The sequence below is a fragment of the Mobula birostris genome, chromosome 23, assembly GCF_030028105.1.
Source record: "Mobula birostris isolate sMobBir1 chromosome 23, sMobBir1.hap1, whole genome shotgun sequence".
Lineage (NCBI taxonomy): Eukaryota > Metazoa > Chordata > Chondrichthyes > Myliobatiformes > Myliobatidae > Mobula > Mobula birostris.
Window position 1 is genome coordinate 12,017,595 of NC_092392.1, and position 23,169 is coordinate 12,040,763.

The 23,169-nt window shown below is 42.4% G+C and overlaps 1 protein-coding gene across 2 annotated transcripts in view; it reads left to right on the plus strand.

Moving 5' to 3' along the window:
- The window catches only part of LOC140186622 (snaclec coagulation factor IX/factor X-binding protein subunit B3-like), a 34,937-nt gene extending 12,953 nt beyond the window's left edge, over positions 1-21,984 (plus strand). The window contains exons 1-6 of one of the 2 annotated variants that reach the window (XM_072240978.1): positions 11,519-11,591; positions 13,942-14,012; positions 15,753-15,901; positions 16,752-16,892; positions 17,563-17,674; positions 21,876-21,984. In XM_072240978.1, the coding sequence (XP_072097079.1) occupies positions 13,958-14,012; positions 15,753-15,901; positions 16,752-16,892; positions 17,563-17,674; positions 21,876-21,946 (528 nt within the window). In that variant the 5' untranslated portion in view covers positions 11,519-11,591; positions 13,942-13,957 and the 3' untranslated portion in view covers positions 21,947-21,984. Of the gene's footprint in view, positions 1-11,518; positions 11,592-13,941; positions 14,013-15,752; positions 15,902-16,751; positions 16,893-17,562; positions 17,675-21,875 lie in introns of those variants that run through there. The other variant, XM_072240977.1, reaches the window with a different exon arrangement.
- The last annotated feature ends 1,185 nt before the right edge of the window (positions 21,985-23,169 follow it).

A 23,169-nucleotide genomic window follows, 5' to 3' on the forward strand; every position in this document is an offset into this window, starting at 1 on the left:
GAACTGCAACATAACTTCCCAGCTCCTGTACTTATTGCCCCGACTGATGAAAACCAACATGCCAAATGCCTTCTTTCCCACTCAATCTTCCTGTGAGACTGTTTTCGGGAAACCATGCATTTGCATTCCTCAGTGTTTCTATACTGTAACACACCACGGTGACCTAACATTTACTGTAAAAGTCCTACCCTTGTTTAATCTCTCAAAATGCAATATTTAACATTTACTTGGATTGACAGCCATTGGCCAGTTCACAGCCCAAGTGCCTCGCTGATGAAGATCTGCCTGTAATTTTCTGTAATCATTTTCAACACCATCAACTTGGGTATCCTACACAGACTTCCTAACCACCTTCCCTATACAATCACATCCAAATTGCTTATACAAATTACAAAAAAACTAAGATCCCAGCACCCACCTCCTGTGGCACATCAGTAGACGGAGGCTTCCGGTCTAAGAAACAACCCTGAACAATTACTCACTTCCTTCTACATTGAAGTCAATTATGAACCCAATCCACTTCCACCCCAATCCCACACTACCTAATTATCCTGATCAGCCTGCCATAAAGGACCAGTCAAAGGCCTTGCGAAAGTCTATCTAGACATCATCTACTACCTTACTCTCATCTACCCTCTTGTTTACCTCCTCAAACTCTCTACAGATTTCTCAAATATGGCTTTTCAGACATGATTAGTTTGAATGTTGAGATTTTGAGATAGGTACATTGATTCATATACACTCAGTTTATTCAGTTATGATCTGAAGTGTCCACTGAGTGTATGCTTGTGATCTTCTACTGCTGTAGCCCATCCGCTTCAAGCTTCAACATGTGCATCCAGAAATGCTGTCTGCACACCACAGTTGTAACACATGTTCATTTGAGTTACTGTTGCCTTTCGGTCAGTTTGAAACAGTCTGGTCATTCTCCTTTGACCTCTCTCATTAACAAGGCATTTATGTCCAAAGAACTTCTGCTTGAGGATGTTTTCCCTTTGTGTTTTGCATCATTCTCTCTAAACACTGGAGGGTGTTGAGGGTGAAAATACCAGGAGATAAGTTTCTGAAATACCCAAATCAGCCCATCTGGTGCCAACAATCATTCCATAGTCAAAGACACATAGATCACATTTTTTCCCCATTTTAATGTATAGTCTTAACAACAACTGAAACTCTTGATCATGCCTGCATGCTCTTCTCCTTGAGATGCTGCCACATGATAGGCTGATTTTACATATATATAAAATTATATATAAAACAGGGTTATTGGGGATGGGGGAAGCAGTCACAAAGAGGAGAAGCGACAATCAACAGGGCACAGACGGGGGAAAAAAGACTTATACCAAGGTCACTCAGAAATGAGTCTTTGAGGTTTTGAGGACATTGACTGTCATTGTTGCAACATGACATTTCCTTGTACTGGTTAAAACTTGTATAATAATTTTTAGACCTGTACCCACAGCCGTTGTGGTCACAGACAATCTCCTGGACTGGCTTATATTGAAGATGAAATAGTAAATGCTACACTTGGAGTGTACTATAAGGAAATAAGAGATTGTGATCTTTGATGGGAGAAATAGCAAAATAGAAGATTTTACATGGTGAGGAGCCAGTAAATGATAGCGATTGAATGGGTCATGGTGTGCTGATGCAGAAACTTAATCAGCAGGTAGAATGAGAATTTATGAAGTCATATAGCAGGTGATCAGTTATTATAAGGACTTTGGAGAACAAAAGCATGGATGTCTCGCTGATGTTCTAGTATTACACTGAGAGCTCACTTAGGGGTCAGCGATTGTTTTGATCTCCAGATCTAAGACAGAAAATAATTGTTTTGCGAACAGTGACCCATTGATTTATTAGATCGATTCTTGGAATGAGGGAAATATCCATTGAAGAGAGATGGAGAAAATTGGACTAAACTTACAGTAACTTCTCAAGAAGCGCAGGTGATCTCACTGAGTGTTCCAGGATTCTGAGAAGGACTGCGGGGTGAATAATGAGAGGCTGTTTCCCCATTCCAGAGAGTCTAAAACTAGGGTAGGGTCAATATCCTAGAATTTAAAGATCAAGAAATTTCCTTGTGCAGAGGGCTTGGAATGTTTTGAATGTTCTACCTGGAAATGATTGGAATGTACACTCTGATTATTATATCGTGCTGACATGTCAGTAAACAGAACAGTCGGTCTGTAGTAAACACCCAGCTCCTCAGTAAAACTGCCTCTGGATGTGAACCTTCTATACATTCTACTCTGATTCATTTTTTCCTCACACCTACATTGAAACATACAGAAAAATGCGTCATTTGCATTAACAAGCAAACTAAGGATGTGCTGGGAGCAGTCCACAGGTGTCGCAACATATGCAGGTGCCAATGCAGCATGACCACAATGCTCGGCAGAAAAACACAGAACACAACAAGCAAAGAAAAATCAACAGCAAGGTAACCCCCTTTCTTCCTTCCCACTTACTCAAGTCTCTGTAAAGGCCACAACATCATGGCTCCAAGTGCTGATCCACACTCTAAGCATGTCTGGAATTTGTGTTCGGAAGCTCACAGACCAGCTACCAGAACTTGAAAATGCAAAGCACTTCAGCTATTCGGATGGGGCACCCTTGTTATTCTTCAGAAGTTATCTCTGTTCAAAATCTTAAAGTAGTTAATAATAGCCATTGAAACCATAGTGGAATGCTCTTGCAAAACCTGCTTGCTTGCAAATGCTTTTGGTGCAGACTTTAGGACCTCACTATTGCAGGAATTCTCTAGAGCCACTCTTGGTGCTATTCTCATCATCTCTTACCCTTTTCAACAGTTGCAAATGACTTCCTTATCCGTCCCGATGGTTTTTTCCCATTCAGCAGTTAAATGTGGAATGGGTGTGTTCAGTGGCTACATACTCGTGGGTCACTGTCATAAACAGTAATTTGCAGAAAGCTTCCGTAGCTGGCTGAAGGAGCTCTGTCCTGAAATCATTAATTCAATTGCTCATCACCTTGCATTGCAACTCTCCCTTGTAATCAGCTCTTACTGATGTTGGGACGTTGGAGGTGTTGTTCACCAAAGAAAGCGAGAGGAAAAGTTTTGTTTTTAACAGACAATATGGATCATATGTAGAAAAAACACATTCAGGCAGGCTTGTTTTGTACAATCTTGCCTGGACAAGCCCTTGGGTAACCGCATCAGCTCCACTCCTCTCTTGGACTCATATAACTCGATTGCATAGGCATGTGGATTGCTCACAGATATACAAGTTCCCTCCGACTACAGAAAAGATCCAGGCAGCACTGCACTTAATCATGGCTTTGGGTGTCATTATCCACTCTATCAATAAACTCCTTGGCTATATCGTTAAATGGCTGCAAGAGCTGTAAAGTTTCCAACTCCACTTCTTCCCTATTCTATCAACTCGGCCCAGATCACCACAATTCTGTCAACGACCCTCTTCACCTTCTGCCAAAGGGAACTGATTTGTGTATCTATATCTGTTATACCTAAGGTATTAACTGTGGACATACCCGCAGAATATCCTGCTCCTTACAAATCTTTCAAGCCCATTTTTCTTCCCCGCCTTTTCCTTCTAAACTCACCATAAGGAACTTTTCTAAACAGTAAAAGATAATGAGCACTCTCCCCACAAAACTGGGGAGTCATAAAACAGTCAGGTTAAAAACTTCCATGTGTCTGGTACTAGAGTTACCTTTATACCGTTATCTTCTAATGGTCAGACTATTCCCACCACCCCCCCCATCCTCCCACAAGTGTCCCTCTGCCCTCACTACACTGTTTCTACATGACAAATACGATGGCAGAATCTTGCTCTTGAGTACACCCACTCCCCACAGGATCTCCTCCAAGCACCGTGCAGTGTTCACAGTACCACATACTATCACATTGCCCATGTAAAACCATGTACCATTGGTAACTCCACAGCTGGTTGCCCTTCTTTATTCCCTCAATGCTGCATTTGCTTGTGATGGAGAGAGAGCTCAAAGGGATGATGTTGTAGTCTCCATGAGCACACATATTTCTCCAGTCAAGATTACCATAATCGTTCCTGTCCATCTGGGATATAATCCTGGTTTTGATGGTAAAACCTTAACTATGACCTTACCTCCTGCTTTTAACAGATTCTCCTTCACTTGGCCACTCTTATACTCCCTGCACTGACATCATTTTAGATTATACAGATAAATGGCCAGCTGCAGTACAAACTGGGTTAATCTGGTCCTTACCGGTGCAGCACTACGGACCAGTATCACTTTCTCCAATCATTGCATAGCACATCCTGTCATTCATTAAAAACGAGTAGATCCTGCCCGACAAGTAAGGATTATTTGTAGTTTCATTAGCTCTGCTGATAAGGCCCTGGACCACCTTTCCAAGTCTCCATGAGGGCCTTCGTTAGGCTCCCTTTTTAGGTGAGATTCATTCTCTCAACCATGTCAGAACTGTGAGGTTGGTTTGGAATGTGAAACTTCTATTTCATCCCTCACAACTTGCAAGCCCTTTTGACCACTTTTCCTGTAAATTGTGTCCCTGATCCAAATCTAGGGTGGCTGGTACTCTCCACCCGGCTATTGCCGGCTCAGCCTGCACACGGGCTATCATCTTGGCTGATCAATCCCACCACAGCAATGTTTCCATTACCTTGGGATGTGATCCGTGATCACTAAACAATACCATTTACCCTCTCGTCCTGTGCAGTTCAACTTAAGTTGCACCCATTTTAACAGCTTTTCCTGAGTCACATTGAGCACATCTTTATACACTGGCAGAATATATCAATATCCCTCCCGTTCCCCAGCCACCACTGACAGTACATCCTTATTCTCATCTTATCCCACCCCATGTAGGCTAAATCATGGTAGGTTTTTAACAGTGTATGCCTGATCAACTCTGGGACTAGAAATGTTCACCTTCTCACCACATCCATCTTCCTTTTGCAAGGTTCCAATCTGTAACCAAACAACAGGAATTCTGCAGATGCTGGAAATTCAAGCAACACACATCAAAGTTGCTGGTGAACGCAGCAGGCCAGGCAGCATCTCTAGGAAGAGGTACAGTCGACATTTCAGGCTGAGACCCTTCGTCAGGACTAACTGAAGGAAGAGTGAGTAAGAGATTTCTTACTCACTAACTCTTACTAATCTCTTACTAACCCTTCCTTCAGTTAGTCCTGACGAAGGGTCTCGGCCTGAAACGTTGACTGTGCCTCTTCCTGGAGATGCTGCCTGGCCTGCTGCGTTCACCAGCAACTTTGATGTGTGTAATCTGTAACCAAACCTGCTTTCCTTCCGACAACGCACCCTCATGTATCGCCTTTCAGTGTTCCTTCGTTTCCTTCCTGACCCTCGCTACCTCTCCTGGGACTGGACCCGATCCCTCCACAATTGCTCAATCTGCCATGTAATCATGTATTACTCCAATAGCATATCTACTGTCTGTGAAAATGTTCATCCTCTGTCCCTTTTGTAATTTAAGAGCCTTTGTTAGTGCTTTTAGTTCTGCCTCTTGTGCTGATCTGTGGCCTGGGAGTCTTCCTCCTGCCATTAGTTTCCCATCCTTATTCACAACAGCCCATTTCCCTCATGGAGTGCCCTCATGCTACTTCCTAAACCCATCTCTAAACAAGGTCAATGTATCATTACTCTGCAAGGGCATTTCTCCTGCCAGTGACTCCTCAGGCCCTCACATTAGATCCATGCACTCCTGTGGGGATCCATCCATCCCATCAAACTGGCAGGGTGAACCAAACTATCCCTTATTGTCTGTACGTGTTTGTCAGCAGGTAACAATACCGCCTCACTTTTCACTCCCCTGCTGTCAGACACTGCCTGCAGATTCCCTGCGTTCAGGAGATGTGAGGTTTGTGTAAAACTACCTGATCCATCAGAGTAATAGGTTCTGATAATTCAACAGCCCAAGTTGCTCAGTCCATTGTTTGTATATATTGATGTATTCCTTCCACCTCTGGACTGCGTTTACAGAATAGTATGTTGTATGCTGAAACTTATCACTACGTTCTTGACATGCAACAACAGAACAAAACTCCCCTAATCCCAGTTATTATAAAAAAGATAAACTGGTTTGTTCATGTCAGGCAATTTCAAAGCCGGTGCTGCGCCTATGTTTGCTTTAGATGTGAAAAGATCTGATCTTCCTCCAGTACCCATTTCACCTGCATTATGCTCCTCTTCCACCCTCTCCTGAAAGCTTGCAGAGCTTTTGTGAGGTCGCATAATTTTCCACAAAATCATGACTGTGATATCTGATGGATGCCATCTCTGTGTACGAATGAAGTTTTAGAATTGTTTTTGTCCCTCCCTTGGGTATTACTTTCTCACCTTATCTAATTTTGTGTCTAATTACATTATTTCAGACTGTCCAACCTGTACCTTGAAGGGGTTTACCTTCAGTCTGTATTTCCAATGACCTGCAAAAATGGACCAATAATATTCATGTCCTCAATCTGTATTAGGACAAGTTCATTTAATTGATCAAGCATACATTTCCCCCACCCCAATGACCATTGTAGTTGTAATGATTAAGTCAAGATTTGTTATCGACATTGAGGCCTCAGTGTCCACCAACGTAGTGCACTGGCAGTTCTTAACAGGACATTGAGAAACTTTCTGGTGTCCCCACCGTTCCCACCAAGGACTGATACCAGTCATTTTGTCAGGAATTGTTTTAATTCCTTTGCGGAGATCTGAAAGACACAGACGGCTACGCTACCACTCAGAGCAGAGTGCTGATTTTCAGCTTGCTGGGTTCGCAGTCCTTGTCCAACTTCCCCTCCGGCTTTTGATCAACAGTTGTCCTGGCTGTGCCGCACAATCAGTGCACTAAACTTAGCTTTTTCCCCTGTTCGGAAAATCCAGGGTGAAATGTTTCGTGCTTCCACACCTGAAACATTCCACATCGACTTGCCTCTCCTGTCTTACGCTTGCCACACTGGCTGTTCTTTCCCCCTTTGTCTTTCCGCTCGCATCGCCTTTTTAAGGATTTGATGAAAAGTGTGGCCAATAGTTAGCTCCCGTTTTATTATCCAGGCCAAACCCATGCACAGACATCCCACCCTGCAAAAACTCATTTCAGGGAGGTAACATCATCAATTTGTGGGAGACTTCCGGGAGAGGTGGGATGTCTGCAATAGAGTAGCTCCTTAGCAGCTGGCTGGCTAGTTTAAATAACGTTAGCTATGCTAATGAAAAAATGACACCTGTTAAACTCACCTCAACACGTCTTTTACAGTCTTAACCCACCACGGGCAATAGAAAAGTCACTGTTGCAAACAGTGCAGCGAGCAACACTGTCATTATTTTGACCCCTATTAGGCAGGGGTACATTTTAGTGTAGTCTGGGGTGACATACGTTTTATATTTTTTTGGAACACTCTGCCATGGCGCGCTCTCACTAGCACGCTCTCTCTCTCTCGTGGTCGCTCGCGCACTCTCAAGCACTCTCGTTTGCTTGCTCGCTCTCTCGCTCACACACTCGCTTGCCTTCGCTCTCACTCGCGCGCGCGCACTTTCGTGGTTGCTCTCGCGCTCTCTCTTGCTTTTCTCTCGCTCGCTCTCAAAAAAATTGATTTCCGTGATATTGTATATAATTTGCGGGCATCAGGGAGCCACTATTAATATGCGGGAGACTCCCAGAAGTTCCGGGAGAGGTGGGATGTCTGCATGCATCTTTCAGAAGCTGTAAGATAACGACATCATCCTGCTTAGGCCCATTTAGGTCACTATGTTGTTCATAGGCCTGATATTTTCGCAATCTCTCTGTCTAACTGTGCTTTCTCATTCCCCAGTTCGACAATTCTGGAGTGACAGACTTGCAGAGTGGTTACAGCAGAAACAAGCCCATTCAGCTCTATATATCCACTCCTCCATCCACCCCCGCAGTCCTGCACAGACCTTCCTTTCTCCTGACTCCCGCAAACCAGTTAGCTCGATGCGATTACAGCTCGGGGAACTCTGGAGTTCAGAGTACAATTCCAGTGCTTCCCCTGAAGAGTTTCTACATTCTCCCCATGAACCACATGAGTTTCCTCCCACAGTCCAAAGATGTGACAGTTTGTGGGTTAATTGGTCATTGTGAATTGACCTGTGATTTGGATAGTGATAAAGAGGTGAGTTGCTGGGCGGTGTGTCTCGTTGGATCGATACAGCTCGTCCCACACTGTATCACTAAATAAATGAATGAATAAATAAATAAATAAACAAACAAATAAATAAATGGAAACCGGTCCCATTGCATTCCAACACAAATGTCTCTCGATCACTCTTTCGGTCTCACCCTATCAGTACATTTTCTTTGTTTCACCCATTACTTGCTCTTCTTCTCTGTAAACAAATTCATCATTTCTGTCACGCCAGAGAGAAACAAAATCAGTTTGCCCAGTATCTTCTGATAGCTCACACCATAAAACCATAAGATATAAGAGCAGAATTAAGCCATTTGGCCCATCAAGTCTGCTCCGACATTTCATCATATCTGATCTATTTTTCCTCTCAGCCCTAATCTCCTGCCAGCCCCGCATATCCCTCATGCCCTCACCAATCAAGATCTATCAACATCTACCTTAAATATACATGAAGACTGGTAGCCACAGCTGCCTGTGGCCACAAACTCCGCCGATTCTCCACTCTCTAGCTAAAGAAATTCCTCTGCATCTCCATTCCAAAAGGACGCCCTCTATTTTGGGGCTGCTCCTCTGGTCTTATATACTGCCACTACTGGAAACATCCTCTCCACATCCACTTCATCAAGGTCTTTCATCATTCAATAGGTTTCAATTAAGTCACCGTTCATTCTTCTAAATTCCCGTGAATACATGCCCAGAGTCTTCAAAGAGCCATTTAATCCCAGAATCATTTTCGTGAACCTCCATTGAACCCTCTCCAATTTCAGCACATCCTTTCCAAGATAAAGGGCCCAAAACTACTCACAGTACTCCAAGTGAGGTCTCACTAGCACTTTACAAAGTCTCAAAATTCCATCCTTGCATCTATATTCTAGTTCTTTATCGAATTCTGTACAAGGACTCCCAAATCCCATTGTGCCTCAGATTTTTAAATTTTACCTCCATTTAGAAAATAGTCAACCCTTTCATTTGTTCTCCCAAAGTGCATGACTGTACAGTTCCATCTGCCATTCCTTTGCCCATTCTCCAAGTCTAAAAACATCTTTAGCCTCTCTACTCCCTCAAAACTACCTGCCCTTCCATCTATCTTCATATCATCTGCAAACTTTGCAACAAAGCCATTAATTTCATCATCCAAATCATTGACATATAATGTAAAAAGAATCGGTCCCAACACAGACCCCAGTGGAACACCGCCAGTCACTGACAGACAGTCAGGGAAGGCTCCCTTTATTCCCAGTCTTTGTCTCCTGTCAATGAACCACTCCCTTATCCATTCTAGAATCTTCCCTGTAATACCATGGGCTCGTAGCTTGTTAAACACCCTCATGTGTGGAACCTTGTCAAAGACCTTCTGAAAATGCAAGTACACAACATCAACTAATTGGCCTTTGTCTATCCTGCTTGTTATATCTTTAAAGAATTCCAACATATTTGCCAGGAAAGATTTTTCCTGAGGAAACCATGCTGACAATGGCCTATTTTATCATGTGCTTCTAAGCACCCCAAAATGACATCCTTAACAGCCTCAACTCCAACATCTTCACAACCACTGATGTCAAACTAACTGGCCTATAATTTTCTTCCTTCTGCCACTCTCCCTTCTTGAAGAGTGGAGTGATATTTGCAATTTTCTGGTCTTCTAGAACCATTTCAGAATCTAGTGATTCCTGAAGGATCATTACTAACGCCTTCACAATCTCTTCAGCCACCTCTTTCAGAAACCTGGGTTGTACACTATTCGGTCCAGGTGACTTACCTACTTTCAGGCCTTACAGTTTCCCAAGAATCCTCTCTCTATTAATGGTAACTTCACACACTTCATGAACCCTGACATGGGGAGCTTTCACTATATTGCTAATGTCTTCCACAGCTTTTTCAAATTTCAAGGTGAATTCAATCATATTGTGGTCACTTGCCCCAAGGGTTCCTTTTCCTTAAACTCTCCAATTAATTCCAGTTCGTACCCTTGAATCCAGGTAGCATCCTTATTGTGCAGTTTTTCCTAAACGTCCAAATCTTTCCAAGGATGGGTCAACCAGAATTTCCCACAAATAGAGAGAGAGAGATAGAGAGAGATTCTAGAGATAGCCTTTGACTATCATTTTTGTGAAATGTTATTTCTTTGAAACTAATCCAATAAATCTTTTGTATTATTGCCCAATAGTCCTGTACCCACAGTCATTGTTGAGGTCAGGGACAATCTCCTGCATTAGCTTATATTGAAGATGAATTGGTAAATGCTACACTTGGAGTGTACATTAGAACATTATTGAATTGACTTATTTGTTTACATCCTTCATATACATGAGGAGTAAAAATCTTTACATTACGTCTCTGTCTAAATGTGCAATATGCAATTTATAATAAATTGTACATACAACAGGACAGTCAATATAACATAGAAATACAGTTGTGCCAGCATGAATTAATCAGTCTGATGGCCTGGTGGAAGAAGCTGTCCTGGAGCCTGTCGGTCCTGGCTTTTATGCTGCGGTACCGTTTCCTGGATGGTAGCAGCTGGAACAGTTTGCAGTTGGTGTGACTCGGGTCCGCAATAATTCTTTGGGACATTTTTACATGCCTGTCTTTGTAAATGTCCTGAATAGTGCCGAGTTCACAACTGCAGATGCACTGGGTTGTCCGCACCACTCTCTGCAGAGTCCTACGATTGAGGGAAGTACAGTCCCCATACCAGGCAGTGATGCAGCCGGTCAGGATGCTCTCAATTGTGTCCCTGTAGAAAGTTTTTAGGATTTGGGGGCCCACACCAAACTTCTTCAACCATCTGATGTGAAAGAGGTGCTGTTGTGTCTTTCACCACGTTACTAAGTTTTGTAGACAAGAACAGGCAATTCAGCAGAACAAAGCATACCGAATTCCTTTTCACATAGTTTGATGAAATAACTATCGAGTTTAGGTTTGAAAGTCTCTAAGGTACAATTGGGAAAGCTGGTTGTTTGATGGCAGAAATAGCATAACAGTAGATTTTACACGGTGAGGAATCAGTAAGTGATGGTGAGTGGATGGGTCCTGGAGCGCTGGTTCAAATGAGAGAGAAATTTAATCTGCATGTGGAATAAGAAAGTATGAAGTCAAATAGCAGGTGGTCAATTATTATTGGACTTTAGAGAACAGAAACAAGGAAGTCTCACTGATATTCTACAATGTTACATTGAGACCTCATTTCCAGTTTGTTAAGAGGACTCAGATGTTACCAAAAATAACATAATGATATCTTAGTTTTGAATAAACTGCACTTTCAAACAAAAAGGTTGTACAGGAAATTCCAGTTTTATCAACAGGATGTTTTATAACACAGCTCAGTGAAAGCAGAACCACAGGCCTGGTCAAGGAAGAATGTGAGTTGAACAATAACAGGCTCTACATAACAACATACCTCAACAATCTGACATCTGGTTTGGTTTTACCAAACTTGTTCAGGTACTCTCCAATCAATAATTCACCAACTTTCCTTTAACCCTTTCCACACCCTACTATTCTAAACCATTCACATTTTAGTTCTGATAAACTTGGTCATTTCAGTGGGACACCTCTTGCTGATGGGAAAATTATATCTCTGCTTTAGTATTCTCTCCGTCCCTGTGTGCACCTTTCATCATTCACCAACTCTGTTCACCCTCTTTCATTCCTCCCCATCACCCCCATGCCTCAGTCACTTTCTCTGCCCTTCACCCCACTTTCTATCCAGTGTGAAACTTGTTCTACACAGTAACTGTGCATATTTGTCTGTACTTTGCCATGTCTCCTCTGCAAAGGCTGTGCAACTTGCAATATTTCCAGCATTTTAATTTCAGATATACAACATTTGTGCATTTTTCCTACTAAATAAGGAATTTGTGTTCTGTTGAATAAACTCTCCAAGAAATTGCTAATATCTTCTTATCCCCATGATGAATGAATCAGTCCTTAGTGCTGACAAACCATTGGTGATGCCTTCGGGACAAATATGAGACAGGTTCCATTCTCCTGCGAACCTACATCATCCATGCCTCCAATCAAGAACCTATCGTTGATCCATTTCCAATTTTCCTTTCCTCTCCAAAGTCTGCAACATGGATTGGTCAATAAATCAGATCTCCAGTGAAGTAGGACATGTTCAGTCCAGTTAAGTACCAGACAATCCCTCTCAATCATCAGTAAGTTGATAGAAGGAGCTGCTACAGAGCAGTCCAGTGTCTGTCCCCTTCTAATAATCTACACACACACACTCAGTGTCGGTTTTATGAGGATCCCTCAGCTCAACCATACCACAGACTTGGTCCAAACGCAGATCAAACAGCTGGACTCCAGAGGTGAGTCGCAGTGACGCTCCTTCGAAACAAGGTAGCATTTGACAGAGTGCATCATCGAGGAGACCTGGAAATCTGGAAACAGGGTTATCAAGGAGATTCAATGGATGGACGGATTTTTCACTCAAAGTCAAGTGGCTGTGGTAGAGTGTCCTGTCCCAGGACATCTCTGTATGAGTTGCTTAGGCCAGTGTCCCAGACACAACTATCATCAGCTAGTTTTATCAACAACTTCCAACAGCTCTCTGCCAGGCATTATTATTAGGCATCCGTTAGTCTCATGAGACCATGGATTTGCGCCTTGGAAGATTTCCAGGGTGTAGGCCTGGTCAAGGTTCTGTGGAAGAACAGTAGTTGCCCATGCTGCAAGTCTCCCCTCTCCACGCCATCGATGTTGTCTAAGGGAAGGGCATTAGGACCCATACAGCTTGGCACCAGTATTGTCGCAGAGCAATGTGTGGTTAAGTGCCTTGCTCAAGGACACACACACTGCCTCAGCCAAGGCTCGAACTAGCGACCTTCAAATCACTAGACGGACACCTTGACCACTTGGCCACGTGCCAACACAGGAGCAGTAATTAGAGGGTAGAGATCCTAGATAATTGACAAGTGGATCAGAGGTAAGAGGAGGAATGTGTTTTGATCAGGAAGTTGCCATGATCTGAAATTCACTGATAGAAAGTGATTGGGGAAGAAGAGGAAATCCAGGGAAAGAAAGATCTATTTGGCCCATCAGTCCCATTCCACTGGAGATCCATGGATTCTTTTCCACAAGATGTTAGTTCTGGGTTCTCCATGAACTGTCTTTGGAAAAGTGTCAAGTATCAATCAGTCCACTATCTCCACTACTTTCCTGCTCCTTCTGAGCAGACTTCATTCCAGCTCCTTATTAGACAGAGACCATGACTTTAAATTGAAGCTGATCCTTACAAATGGATTGCAAACTTTCCAGAATCAGTGATGGAGAAAGATTTTCCCACAATGGGCAATGGTGGGGAAACTGCACAGATCAAATATATGAATGAACGAGGTGATCTGTCTACCTAATCACCGGCTTTTGAAGCTTCACCTGAAAATTACCTATTAATTGTTCTCATTGATAATATTTATTGAAATTTGATCATAAAAAAAGGATGATAAATGCTTTCTGCAGCCTCTATTTCTCAGTGTTCGGTTACAGAGCAAATTCTACAGCTCACAAGACATTCCTGTGGTTTCCCAATCATTTCATTCAAAGCTATTAATCAGTGAATATTTGTCAGAAATTTTTATGTAGGTGGCTCCAGCCAATAGGGCTTGATTTCAATGGTTCTTGAAACCACCTAGATCTAAGATCTACATATATATAGAGGTGCATCAGGATTGGAAATCTAATTCTCACAGACATCTGGGAGAAAGAGAGAGGTGGGAATGGCAGCAGGATATCCCCACCTTCACTGGGAAACTTGACACTAATGACGAATTATTTTCTTGTGTTTCAGGTTTGACGGAAGAAACATGATGCTGGTGTGGGTTTTGGTGGTGACCGCACTGCTCGTCAGTGATGTGGCAGGTAAAGCCCATTGATTCCAGAAGCTTTATAAATATATTGCTGTGAGAATGAATGTACAGCACTGTGTTTAGATACAGGAATTTGTGGGCATTGTCTCTTGTAGGAATTGTCTCTCGTCCTTTTATACTCATCTCTGCGTTATTGAGATGGAAGATGAGTCAGGGACTGGATCCTATTCTGGCTGACTGCCGGTTACCAGTGGAGTTCCACAGGGGTTGGTGTTGGGACCGCTGCTTTTTACGATGTATGTCTTTGATTTGGACTATGGGATTAATGGATTTGTGGCTAAATTTGCCAATAACACAAAGATAGGTGGAGGAGCGGGTATTGTTGAGGGAACAGAAAGACCTAGGTAGTTTAGGGGAATGGGCAAAGAAGTGGCAAATGAAATACAATGTTGGAAAGTGTAATGTCATGCACTTTGGTGGAAGAAATAAATGGGCAGACTATTATTTAGATTGGGAGAGAATTAAAAATGCAGAGATGCGAAGAGACTTGGGAGTCCTTGTGTAGGATACCCTAAAGGTTAACCTCCAGGTTGAGTCGATGGTGAAGAAGGCAAATGCAATGTTGGCATTCATTTCTAGAGGATATACTGACATTGGAGAGGGTTCAGTGAAGATTCACGAGAATGATTCCAGGAATGAAAGGGTTACCGTATGAGGTATGTCTGGTAGCTCTTGGGCTGTATTCCCTGGAGTTCAGGAGAATGAGGGAGGACCTCATGGAAACATTCTGAATGTTAAAAGGCCTGAACAGATTAGATATGACAAAGTTTTTTCCCATGGTGGGGGAGTCCAGGACAAGAGGGCACATTTTCAGGATTCGAGGATGTCCATTCCAGTTAGAACAGAGATGCAGAAAATTTACTTTAGTCAGAGGGTGGTAAATCTGTGGAATTTGTTGCCACAAGCAGCTGTGGAGGCCAAGTCATTTAAGGCAAAGATATATAGGGTCTTGATTAGCTAGGGCATCAAAGGGTCTGGGGAGAAGGCAGTGGGGTGGGGATGATGGGAAGAATTTGATCAGCCCAAGATTGAGTAGCTGAGCAGACTCAATGGGCCAAATGGCCTATTTAAGCTCCTATATATTATGGTTTTATAACCCACGTCACACCATCGTGTCCATAGCACTGCTGGTCTCAGTTCCTTAATAATACATCTCAATGTTGAAGTTCTGTTTAGTGTCCAATCAGGAAGACAGTTCCAGACACCCATCACCTTCTTAGTTAAATAAAACTGCGGTTGTATAAAGTTGTTTCTTGAGTATCTAACATTTACTTTTCTTCTTGAAGCAGCCATGATGTCTTTTCTCAAGGATTTTGTGAAAAATATTTGTTTTCACATCTAATATTCTATCCTGATAGAAACTTTGATTAATGACCCCATAACATTAATTGTTCATCAGATACAATTATGTGTTAACAAACCGTGCTATGCTTGAATAACCTGCCAAACTCTAAATTCTATTTCTTTCCATCCATTAGAACCATTTCCAACAATTTCCCCACCACTGATTTCTTACTGTGACCTGTAGTTGCCAGGTTTAGTCCCTGTCCCCATTGTAACGAAGAACAAGGGTGTCCTGACAGAAACCCCTCAGCTCTCTGGCACCATGCTGTGGGCAAAGACCATTGGACAACTTCTACAGTTCCCTCAACTTTCTGGTGTTGTGTCTATCTGGGAATGGTGCTTCAATTGCTTCACTTGGTTTAACTGTTAATTCCATTTTAAATGAAAGGGATGGACAATTCCACGGAAGTGGAGGAGACTCTGCGGACCTTTGGAACATTGAAAAAAGGACGTTGTGAGAATGGCTGGTATGAATATCAGCCGACAAAGTCCTGTTACCGGTGTTTTACAACTTCAAAAAAATGGAGAGATGCTGAGGTAAGTCCCTGAAACCAGTGACGAATCTTGGAGATCTATGATTTTTGGTCTCTACTCATTCATTCTCATGAACTCAGAGTACGTCCTCTAGTTGTACTGTCTACGGTGAGTCCCAGTGTTCCAGGGTGTACTTCACTATGTTCACAGGCTCCAGTTTCTACCAGTCGGATATTAACACCTCCTCCCTGAGAGAAAGACCATGTGATTTCACCGTCTCTATGCCTATAATCATACAGCGATGCTAGGAGGCTTATGAACCCTGTAGATTTTCTCTATTTCGACATAAATAATAACTAAAATGTCATCAGAGCCTCACATACATCCTAAAAGTAGATAAGGAGAACCTCATTAAATAAATACCACAAACAATAAACTATGTCTGGCATGGTTCCATAACACTCCAGGGCCTAAACATTCTCTATGTAATTCCTTCTTTGCTTTGATCTCTGACACAGACAATGCCTTATGTTTATCGGATTTGACAGCCAATTGCAAACGCTCAGTCCAGAGACAAAGCTGATTAAGATCCTGTTGTAAATTTCCCAAGCCTTCTCCACTGTCTGCAACATCCCCTATTTTAGTATCACTTGCAAACTAACTAATCATCCCTTGTACGTTCACATCAATATCATTTATATAAAGTAGAAAGCAACAAAGGGGAAACTCCACATCCCAGACTTAACACAGACCTGGTATTGACACCAAAGGATCTGAAGATGATGAACACTGCAGCTTATGAACAAAGTTGCAGACTTTCCAACATCAGGTTGGATAAGTTACTGAGGGCCATGTGGGAGGACGGAAAATGCTGATTCTCACCAACCCATAAATTACATATTTTGTTTTGAAGATTTTCTGCAACACACAGAGACATTTTGGAAACTTGGCATCTGTGACCTCATGTGACCACAACGAGTTCATTTCCAAGGTGGTGCGTGCGGTGACCCGTAGCATACGACCAGTTTGGATTGGGCTGAAGGACTATTGCAAGGTAAATTAACTATGCGTGTTGCATTGACAGCAAAGTTAGAATTTTACTTGACATCCTGCAGAGTAACAGGGGTCAGTTACTGGGATGTATCCTAATGACCCAGGGACACAAGTTTGAATCCCATCAGTAATGGTAACAGTGAAACCACCAGACTGTTGTAAAAACTCATCCTGTTCACTGTAGTTCTTCAGGATGAGGAATTTGCCATCCTTCCCCAGTCGGGCCTCACTGCGACTCCAGAGATCCCTCAATGTGTTGACTCTTACCTGCCCTCAAAAATGGTCAGAGAATGACCAGGGAAGGACAATAAATTCTGCTGTGGCCAGTGTCAATGAGTCTTTTCTCAATTTTTTCACCATCTTTCTTTGAGAGATCAAAATTTGTGATTATGCTCAGTGACAATCTCATCCCTCATTATCCAAGTTGTCTTTATTCCTCTACCCTGACCTTCACTCTCATATCCAGTTTCTTTCGTCCAAGGATTCTGTAACTTCTGTAAGATTTCCTGCACACTGACAGTCCATCATTTAAAATCTCATTCACTGTCCTGTTTGTCCTGGCTGCTCGTATTCTGGTCTCACTCCAGATCACATCCAGCTCCTCCCTGTAGCATTAAATGACACGTTACTCAGCATTCCCACAGAAATAATCACTGATTTATACCCCACAGAACGGGAATTTCTTGTGGAGTGATGAATCTACCATCAGATACCTGAACTGGGGTGAGGGAAGCCCAGTGAGTCCCAACTATCGTTATTACTGTGCGTACACCAACTATAGGAGTAAGTATATTTTACTTCCTTTGATTTTACACATGGCATTGAACAGGACATTTTCACAATATGCTGGTCTTTACTCAAAGGGACCGAACCAAACTTATGAGCCCAGTTTAAAAACGCGAACACAAGGAAATCTGCAGATGCTGGAAATTCAAGCAACACACATAAAAAATGCTGGTGAACACAACAGGCCAGGCAGCATCAATAGGAAGAGGTACAGTCGACGTTTCGGGCCGAGACCCTTCCTCAGGACTTACAGTCGACACTTTGGGAACGTCAGAAACGTTGACTGTACCTCTTCCTATAGATGCTGCCTGGCCTGCTGCGTTCACCTGCATTTTTTATGTGTGTTTCATGAGTCCAGTGCTCGGCAGAACTGGACTTACTGCCCAGCAGTTAGAGGAGGATTAGTGGGATGTAATGCAGGGAACAGGGTATGAAGATGACAAAAACAGTCATTGCTGGAAACCTGAGATAAAAGGTTAGCAATTTCATAAACACTCAGCAGGTCAGTCAGCATCAATGGAGAGAGCAACAGAGTTAATAGTTCACACTGAAAAGCCTTAGTCAGGATCAGCGGAGCATAACCTTGCAGAAGGAGGATCACACAAGGGTTTCAACATTACATTCTGAGGAACCCACAGTGTGACACTGCAGTTAAAGAAGCTTATAGAAATGAAACAAAAGTTCTGACTGGAAAATGTATGAAAGCAGAAACATATTGTTTAGGTTGAACAAGTTAGGTCTTTATTCTTTGGAGCGTAGAAGGTTGACGGGGGACGATAGAGGTGTTTAAAATTATGAGGGGGATAGATAGAGTTGACGTGGATAGGCTTTTTCCATTGAGAGTGGGGGAGATTCAAACAAGAGGACGTGAGTTGAGAATTAAAGGGCAAAAGTTTAGGGGTAACATGAGGGGGAACTTCTTTACTCAGAGAGTGGTAGCTGTGTGGAATGAGCTTCCAGCAGAAGTAGTTGAGGCAGGTTTGATGTTGTTGTTTAAAGTTAAATTGGATAGCTATATGGACAGGAAAGGAATGGAGGGTTATGGGCCGAGTACAGGTCAGTGGGCCTAGGTGAGAGTAAGAGTTTGGCATGGACTAGAAGGGCCAAGATGGCCTGTTTCCGTGCTGTAATTGTTTTATGGTTATATGGTTATCTTCTGCATGACTCCGTCTGGTATTGTGAACCATCCAGTCCACTGCAGACTTAACAAAACCTGTCACAGAAGTTCCATCTCTAGAGACTCCAGACTCCACTCCTGTTGTGTGAGGTCCATGAAACAGTGAAGGTTTCAATTTATCTCTGATGGGACAGTAATGCTGTCCAGTACACACAATGAGTTCCAGCCCAGAGTGAGGTCAATCACATCAGTCTGGAAGAGTTCAAATACCCCGTGAATGTTGCGAGGTGTCGGGGTTCAGCAACACACCCTCTGACTGCACACGGACCACAACAGGAAGTGACTCCCTTTATTTACAAGGCAAACTCATGGATCAAGATAGGGAAAATTCATGGCTCACACACACTGACTCAAAATGATGAAACATACAGACTAAACAGAAAATAGAAAATGCATAAAACACTCAGCAGATGAGGCAGCATTTGTGAAGAGTGAAATAGAGATAATGTTTCCATTAATGACCTTCCTATTTCTCTCTCAACAAATGCTGCCTAACCTACTGACTTTTCCAGCATATCTAGCATTACCTTCAGATCCGGATGGCAGTTATATTCAGGCCTCAAAATGGTAGCTGGCATGTGGACTACAGATTGCAACAGAAAATAGAAAAGATGTGTCAAAAGGGCAATTCCATGATAGTCATGGGAGATTTTACCATGCAAGTAGATTGGTAAAATCAGGTTGGTAATGGATCTCAAGGGAGTGAATTTGTTGAATGCCTCCAAGATGGCTTTTTAGAGCAGTTTGTCATTGAGCCTACTAGGAGATCAGTGATACTGGATTGGGTGTTATATAATGAACTGGAAGTGATTAGGGAGCTTAAGGTAAAAGAAACCTGAGGAGACAGTGATCACAATATGACTGAGTTCAACCTGAAATTTGATTGGGAGAAAGTAACGTCTGACATAGCAGTATTTCAGTGGAGTAAAAGAAATTATAGTGGTATAGAGAGGAGGTGGCCAGGGTGAATTGGAAAGAGATCTGGTGATGACAGCAGAGCAGTAATAGCTTGAATTTCTGGAAAAATGAGGAAGTTACAGGATAGATGTATTCCAAAAACAAAGACATATTCAAATGGCAAAATAATACAACTGTGGCTGACAAGGGAAGTCAAGGCTAATGTAAAAACAAAAGAGAGGCCAAAAAAAAAAGCAAAAATTAGCAGGTAGATAGAGGATTGGGAAGCTTTTAAAGATTCTCAGAAACCAAATGAAGAATCATTAGGAGTGAAAAGATGAAATATGAAAGCAAGTAAGCAAACAATATCACGGTGGACAGAGAAAACTTCTTCAAGTATATAAAAATTTAAAAAAAGATGAGAGGTGTGAAAGGGTGTGAGGGAAGAGAAGTGAGTGTAGTTACTATTACAAGGGAGAAGTGCTCAAAAGCTGAAAGATCTAAAACACATAAGTCACCCCGATCAGATGAACTACACCCTAGGGTTCCGAAAGAAGTAGCTTTAGAGATTATGGAGGTATTAGTAATGATTTTTCAAGAATCATTGTAATCTGGCATGGTTCCCTAGGACTGGAAAATTGCAATTATCACTCCACTCTTTAAGAAAGGGGGGAGGCAACAGAAAGGAAATTATAGACCATTTAGCCTGACATCAGTGGCTGGGAAGATATTGGAGTCAATTGTTAAGGATGAGGTTATGGAGTAATTGGTGACACAGGACAAGATAACACAAAGTCAGCATAGTTTCCTTAAAGAAAAATTTTGTCTGATGACCCTGTTGGAATTCTTTGAGGAGATTAGAAGTAGGATAAATAGAGGGGATGCAGTGGATATTGTATATTTGGACTTTCAAAATGTGTTTTAAAAAGTGCCACGTGAGACTGCTTCCCAAGTTAAGAGCCCGTGGTATTGACCAGCATGGCCAGAGCATTGGCTGATTGGTATGCAGTAGCAAGTAGGAATAAAAGGATCCTTTTCTGGATAGCTGCCAGTGACTAGAGGTTTCTATAGGGGTCGGTGTTGGGAGTGCTCCTTTTTATTCCGTATATCAAAGATTTAGAAGATGGAATAGATCAGTTTATTGCCAAGTTTGCAGATGATACGAAGACTGGTAAAGGGACAGAGAGTGTTGAGGAAACAGGTAGGATGCAGGAGGACTTAGACAGATTAGGAGAATGGGCAAGAAAGTGACAAATGAAATACAATGTTGGAAAATGCATGGGTTCGCACTTTGGCAGAAGAAGTAAATGTGTGGACTATTTTCTAAACAGGGAGAAAATCCAAAAGTCTAAGATGTAAAGGTACTCAGGATTCCTTGTGCAGGATAACTTGCAGGTTGAAATGATGTTAAGGCAGGAAAATACAATGTTAGCATTCATTTCAAGAGGTCTAGAATATAAGAGTAGGGATGTAATACTGTACTGAGGCTTTGTAAGGCACTGGTGAGGCACCACCTTGAGTATTGTGAATAGTTTTGGGTTCTTTATCTATGAAAAGATGTGTTGGCATTGGAGAGGGTTCAGAGGAGATTCACAAGGAATTAAAGGGTTATCATATGTTCTATGGCTCTAGGCCTGTACTCGCTGGAATTCAGAAGGATGAGGAAGGATATCATTGAAACATTTCGAATGTTGAAAGGCCTAGACAGAGTAGATGTGGAAAGGATGTTTCCTATATTGGGGGGGCCTAGGACAAGAGAGCATAGCTTCAGGATAGAGGGGCATACATTTAAAACAGATGCAGAGAAATTTCTTTAGCCAAAGGGTGGTGTATTTGTGGAACTTATTACCACAGGCAGCTTAAATATCCCCAGGTTGTTGGAAGTATTTAAGGTGGATATTGATAGGTTCTTAATTGATCACAGGTCAATGTTTACGGGGACATGGCCAGGGATTGGGTCTGAGGAGGGAAAGAAAAGGATCATTCATGAATGAATGGTGGAACAGACTTAAGGGGACAAATGGCCTAATTCTGCTCCTGTGTCTCATGGTCTTCTAGTCTTATTTACAATGTGTTTGTGTTCTGCAATTTTGCAAATGTTGGATTCATTTTCTTTGTTTCTAGGCCGTGGTGTTTGGAGAAATGTCAACTGCAACACCAGTGCATACTATGTCTGTGCCTACGTATATCACTGAATCTGGAAGACTCCTGATTCATCCACTCATCCTTTCCAGCTGTAGCTGCTCTCATTGAATGTGCTGACTGCGCTCTGTTAATTTCTCAATAAATAATAAAGGGAATTGCATCCTGAGCTGTGTGTTTGTTGTTGTGTGAGTCCAGTTTCCAGCAGCCTTCCTGTCCCGCTGTTGCTTCCTCCCCACCTCTGAACTCAGGAGAAGGTGACACAGACTCTGCAAAATTAACTCTTTCTCTTTGGCCACACCTGGTGTGTCAGGTCCTGTTCACCACACATAGAGATGAGACAAAGGCTGTTGAGAGGACACAGAGGGATTTAGTGGGTTGATTACACATTTCACAACACCGAATGGGCTGATGAAAGATAAACTGGGCCCGGAAATGTCTTTGCACAACTGCAACCAAGCATTGTCTGTCTCTTTGAAAACTGGCTGAACTTGTGAAGAATTTTGCGTGTGCTAATATCATTTGGAGTATTCCAGTCCTGATCTTTCAACAGGATTTTCCTTTACCCAGTCAATTCATTTCCTGTTTAAAACTTTCCCAAGTAACACCATCACATTACAGCAGGAAAACCTCATCTGCTGTGAGATGTTCAACTCACCGGCCTGAAGGACAACAGTCCTTCTTTACTGACTGAATCAGCAGCATTTGTTGAAATTGTTCTATTTAATTGGAAAGTTGAATGTTGTCTCCCTCTCTTGCAAAGTTGCTAAAATTTCTGAATGTTTTTTGATTGCATGCCCAACTATTTCAGGAGCAGTTACCTTGACCGATTCCTCTTGCTCCAGTCTGGGGGTTCCTGTTGCACCAAAACTCAAAGTTACATTGAATCCTCCCTGTAGTTTCAATGGCCTCCTTGTGATGGGGGAAGCATTGACAGAGCTATCAACAGAACTCCCCTCACTGAAGCCCGTAACCCTGAACTAAACAACAGTGTCTGGTTCAACAATCTATCAGGGTTATGCCACATGGTACATGCAATTCACAAAGACACCTTTACACTCCTAAACAGTAATATGTGCATTACTCAGGAGCACACTGGAATTATACAATGCAGATCAACACCTCAGACCTGACATAGAGCTCATTGGCTACTGTATCCCTGTGATCATTATTGTTTTGGGAGTCTGGTATCAGATATGCAGATGAGAATGGTCTACTGTCATTGGCTGCTGTCTGTAATTCAAGTCTCCATGTTCAAGGCAACTAAAAGAAAATA